This window comes from Pseudochaenichthys georgianus, unplaced genomic scaffold (assembly GCF_902827115.2).
Source record: "Pseudochaenichthys georgianus unplaced genomic scaffold, fPseGeo1.2 scaffold_1623_arrow_ctg1, whole genome shotgun sequence".
In the NCBI taxonomy this organism is placed as follows: Eukaryota; Metazoa; Chordata; class Actinopteri; order Perciformes; family Channichthyidae; genus Pseudochaenichthys; species Pseudochaenichthys georgianus.
The window spans coordinates 8,488-12,500 of NW_027262441.1; the positions used below are offsets into that span (position 1 = coordinate 8,488).

At 39.9% G+C, this 4,013-nt stretch overlaps 1 protein-coding gene across 1 annotated transcript in view; it reads left to right on the forward strand.

Annotated features, from left to right (window-relative positions):
* Positions 1-445: 445 nt before the first annotated feature.
* The window catches only part of LOC117441283 (ras-related protein Rab-26-like), an 11,668-nt gene continuing 8,100 nt past the window's right edge, over positions 446-4,013 (forward strand). The window contains exon 1 of the mRNA XM_034077471.2: positions 446-1,053. Within this exon, the coding sequence (XP_033933362.1) occupies positions 877-1,053 (177 nt within the window). The 5' untranslated portion in view covers positions 446-876. The remainder of the gene's footprint in view (positions 1,054-4,013) is intronic.

Consider the following 4,013-nt stretch of genomic DNA (forward strand, 5'->3'; position numbering starts at 1 on the left):
GTGTCTTTGAGGTACCTTTTTAAAATCACTCTATACATAAAATATATTATTATTTCCAGTAAAGTACATTTTTTAAGCCAATATTGTATTTGTACTTCACTACAATTGGTTGAAAGCTTTAGCTACTTTACATATCCAGATAATTAGCTAATACAATGTATACAAAACTCTAATAAATAAACGTTTTTAGGTTTAAATATCCAAAACTATTAGATAATTAGCTTATAAAACATGTACAACAAATGTATAAATTATTATCTATATACAATTCTAGGTTTAAATATCCAACAACAGTATGATATTCAAAAATATATATACAATTAGAAATAGCACATTTACCAGCTGTAATGAACACATAAAGGCATCAATAATAATAATCCAGTAATTTATTTCAAGGGCCTTTCTGACTAACACGTACTTCTACTTTACGAATGTCTGATGCATTATACGTATTTATTGTTCCACATCTTCTCATTTCCGTTTAGAAAAACCACAGTTATTGCCTTTTTCCCACTTTTTTGAAGAAAAAAAAGTAATTTCCGTTTTAGGGTGGATTTCCTGTACAGACGCGCTGAAACGACCACGCGCTCCAACCTCCCCGCACGAGAGGGAGGAGTGCGAGCTGTTTACTTTGTGGAGCAGAACCCTCACATCCATCCAGCTGCACGCGGTGACAACAGTTGTTCGCTTTACGCATCCATTCAATTCCCATTTTTACGCACAGACAGTCATGGTTTTTACGCACAGGTGAACTTATTACGCACCTCGAACACAAGGAGAAGTGTTGGACTGACAGAACACACAAAAACATCTCGTGTATTTTAAACTCTCCTCCTGATTTGTCTCGCTGAACTGCTTGGAGTTGCTTCCACAGTCATGTCCAGGAAGAAGGCAGTGAAAGGCAAAGGGAGCTCCAAGAGCCCCAAAGCGTCCCCGGTCAGCGGGAGGTCCGGCAGAGGTCTGGCCGCCGCAGCAGCTCCTTCCTCCGCACTGGTGTATCCCAGCAGACCCTCCATCAGCAACAGCGGGGAGTTCTACGATATAGCCTTCAAGGTGAGCAGAAACGCCTGGTGAGAGGAGAGGGGGAAGAAGTATTTAGATGATTGAATTAAGTACAAGTACTCTGTTTTATGCAAGAGTCCTGATTTGGAAATATAACTTTCTTAAGTAATCCGAAGAATGTAGTTTAAATATTAGTAGCCTACCCAAAGGTTATCTCTGTCTTTGCAGAAACTGAAGGTGTGTTAGTTTCAGATGTCCTTTTGTAGACACTATTGTTCTTGTGAGACAGGGTTCGTATGGAAGCCTATGTCCACCAAGGAAAGACAAAATAAAGTTATGATGCTAATGTTATCTTTCTTCTCAAACTGGAAACGGAAAAGCTGTTGGTAATCTGTTGACCTTCCACTCGAGATATCTATTACACATTCAGTCTTTTACATTTCAGAAAAGCTTGTCATGCCAGTTTCCAAGATGTACAAGGTGATGTCTTTTAAATGTCACTTTTAAAGGCATGTGTGGATTTATTACATTGAATACTCGATTCTGATTGGTCAATTCAGAACACGTGACACGTTGTTAATCCAGAACAGACGGACCGCTGTCAAAGATGTGTTGACAGTTGTTAAGGACGCTCACATCTACACAAAGAAGTCCGCTCGATTGAACTGTTTTCTTGTCCCAGTTTGATTTTCAAACTGGGACAAGAAAACAGCGGAGAAGTAACGGGGGAGAAACCCTATTTTTTTTTACCCAGCGGTCCAGACATAGACATCAGACGGCGACACATATTCAGTGTGCAGTTCCTTTGGCATTAGGGCAGGGATATCTAGATACTTTCCAAGGTTTGACATCATGAATTGTGCTACTTTTAAAGCAAGCAGCGATGTTTTCAAATCTGTAATCAAAAAGCTCCTCAAAAACGCTACCGAAGCAGTTCCTGGTTGCTACGTAATTCAAACGGTGACAACGGACTATTTTTCTTAGCGGATGCATGTCAATTAAAATAAATAATAGCGTAATATTTTTTAAATCAATAAAAACATTTTCAAAATCTATAAAAGCATTTCAATTAATATTAATAATGTATTAATATTGAGTCATATCGTTACTTTGTTGAGAATGTGGCCATGTAATAAGCGGGATAATGTGCAGCGAGGCGGTCATTATGAAGAACACCTCGCTGCACAGTATCCCTTACACAACGCAGAGAAAAGCAGGACATCTCCATAATCTAGAATCTACATAATAATAAAACGGCATTATTTGCAAAAAAATGCTTTAATGATTAATTGAATATGAAAAAAATGGAAGACTCTTGTGGGTCTGTTAATCAACTCTTTGATTCGTCAACGGATCATTGCATCTCTTAAGAAAAGGACTCGGTATTTGACGATGTCGTCTAATCAGTTAAATTGGACTCAGTATTTCATAGCTTGGACTTGTGACTTGGATCATTACGCTTATCCTTTCATCTTTCTTCCTTTTCATTTCTTGGTGTAAATGGAATTCCATAAATGAGCCTGTGCAGATTATGGACATCGCTGGATATCCTGCGTCTTTATCAGGCTTGCTTAAAACTCTTAATGGCACCTTATTCATGTCCCTGTGAGCGCAGTCCCGAGATGAACAATTATATATATATCGCCCATGAAGATAATTGCGTTCCCAGTTGTGTAAATTCCTCATTTTGAATCCCCAAAGCTCGTCTCACATGTCGGGTCCTCCACTCACGGTCACTGCAGATGCAACAATGAAGCAGTATTGTTCTCGCAGCAGGAACGTGAGGTCCAGTGCAATTATATTAAAGGAGGTTCTGCTGTGTATCCGATCAATAGCAGCAGCATGAATTCATTCTGAAGCTTCATTAACACATGTTCCTGTTTCCAAATCCCTGCTCTGTGAATACCTTCAACTTAATGCACATCACAGCTAAGTGTCACACATGTCATCAAACACACAGTGGTGGAAAGAAACTCACTGAAAAGACTGTATCTTGTATAAAGTACTGCAATGAGAATCGTACTTAAAGGTCCCGTGGCCATTTCTACTGATCATGATTCCATTGTTGAGGTCGACTAGAATAGATTCACATTGTTCAATGTTCCAAACTCACATCGGTTTCTCACAGCATCTCCGTGTAGCGTGTGTCGTGGCTTCCTTCCTTGTTTTTCCACCAAGCCACGAGACGCCTCAAACAGACCGTTCCAACTCGTTTCTCTCCTCAAAGTACTCCCAGTTTGAAGTGCTGCTCGGCCTCCGATGGTTTAGAACAGGGGTGTCAAACTCAATTTCATCCCGGGCCACATCAGCATTATAGTGGCACTCAAAGGGCCGGTTTTAAATTTTAATATCATATATATTAAATAATGTATTATATTACATTGTTGGCCCTGCATTGGATTATTATCAGTTCTGGTAATATCTTCCTGAATAACTACGTCTGAAAGCAGAAGTCTAGGGCAAATAGAAAGCAAATATTCAACAATTACACCATTTGTATTGTATATTATATTCTTAGCAAGCTCTTGCGGGCCACATAAAATTAGGTCGCGGGCCGGATTTGGCCCCCGGGCCTTGAGTTTGACACCCCTGGTTTAGAAGATGTTGCGATGTGTTTGCTCAAAATAAAATAACAAACTTTTGCACATGCGACAAAGAAAAATAGGCCTTTACAATATTCAAAAGAAATAGGCACAACTCAAATAAAACAACACAACTTAGGTATGCTTTCTTTCTTGATAATGCTTATCTTCACAACTTAAAGGGTACGAGTACGGTTTGTATGTACGGGTACGAGTACGGTTAAAAACGGTTCCTCGACGGCGTCTCTCAACAGGTTGCCCGTCACTGTGGCGTCAGCCCAGGCGCCGTGGGAATTGTAGTCCTTTATAGTGCGTTGACTACAGACGTCACAATTAGGTGGCCTTTCTTATCAAATCAAAATACTGGCTCTGACAGTGTGTGTTTTCACTCTCTGTCCTACACGGCGTGCTGGAGCTCCTGCTCCTGGT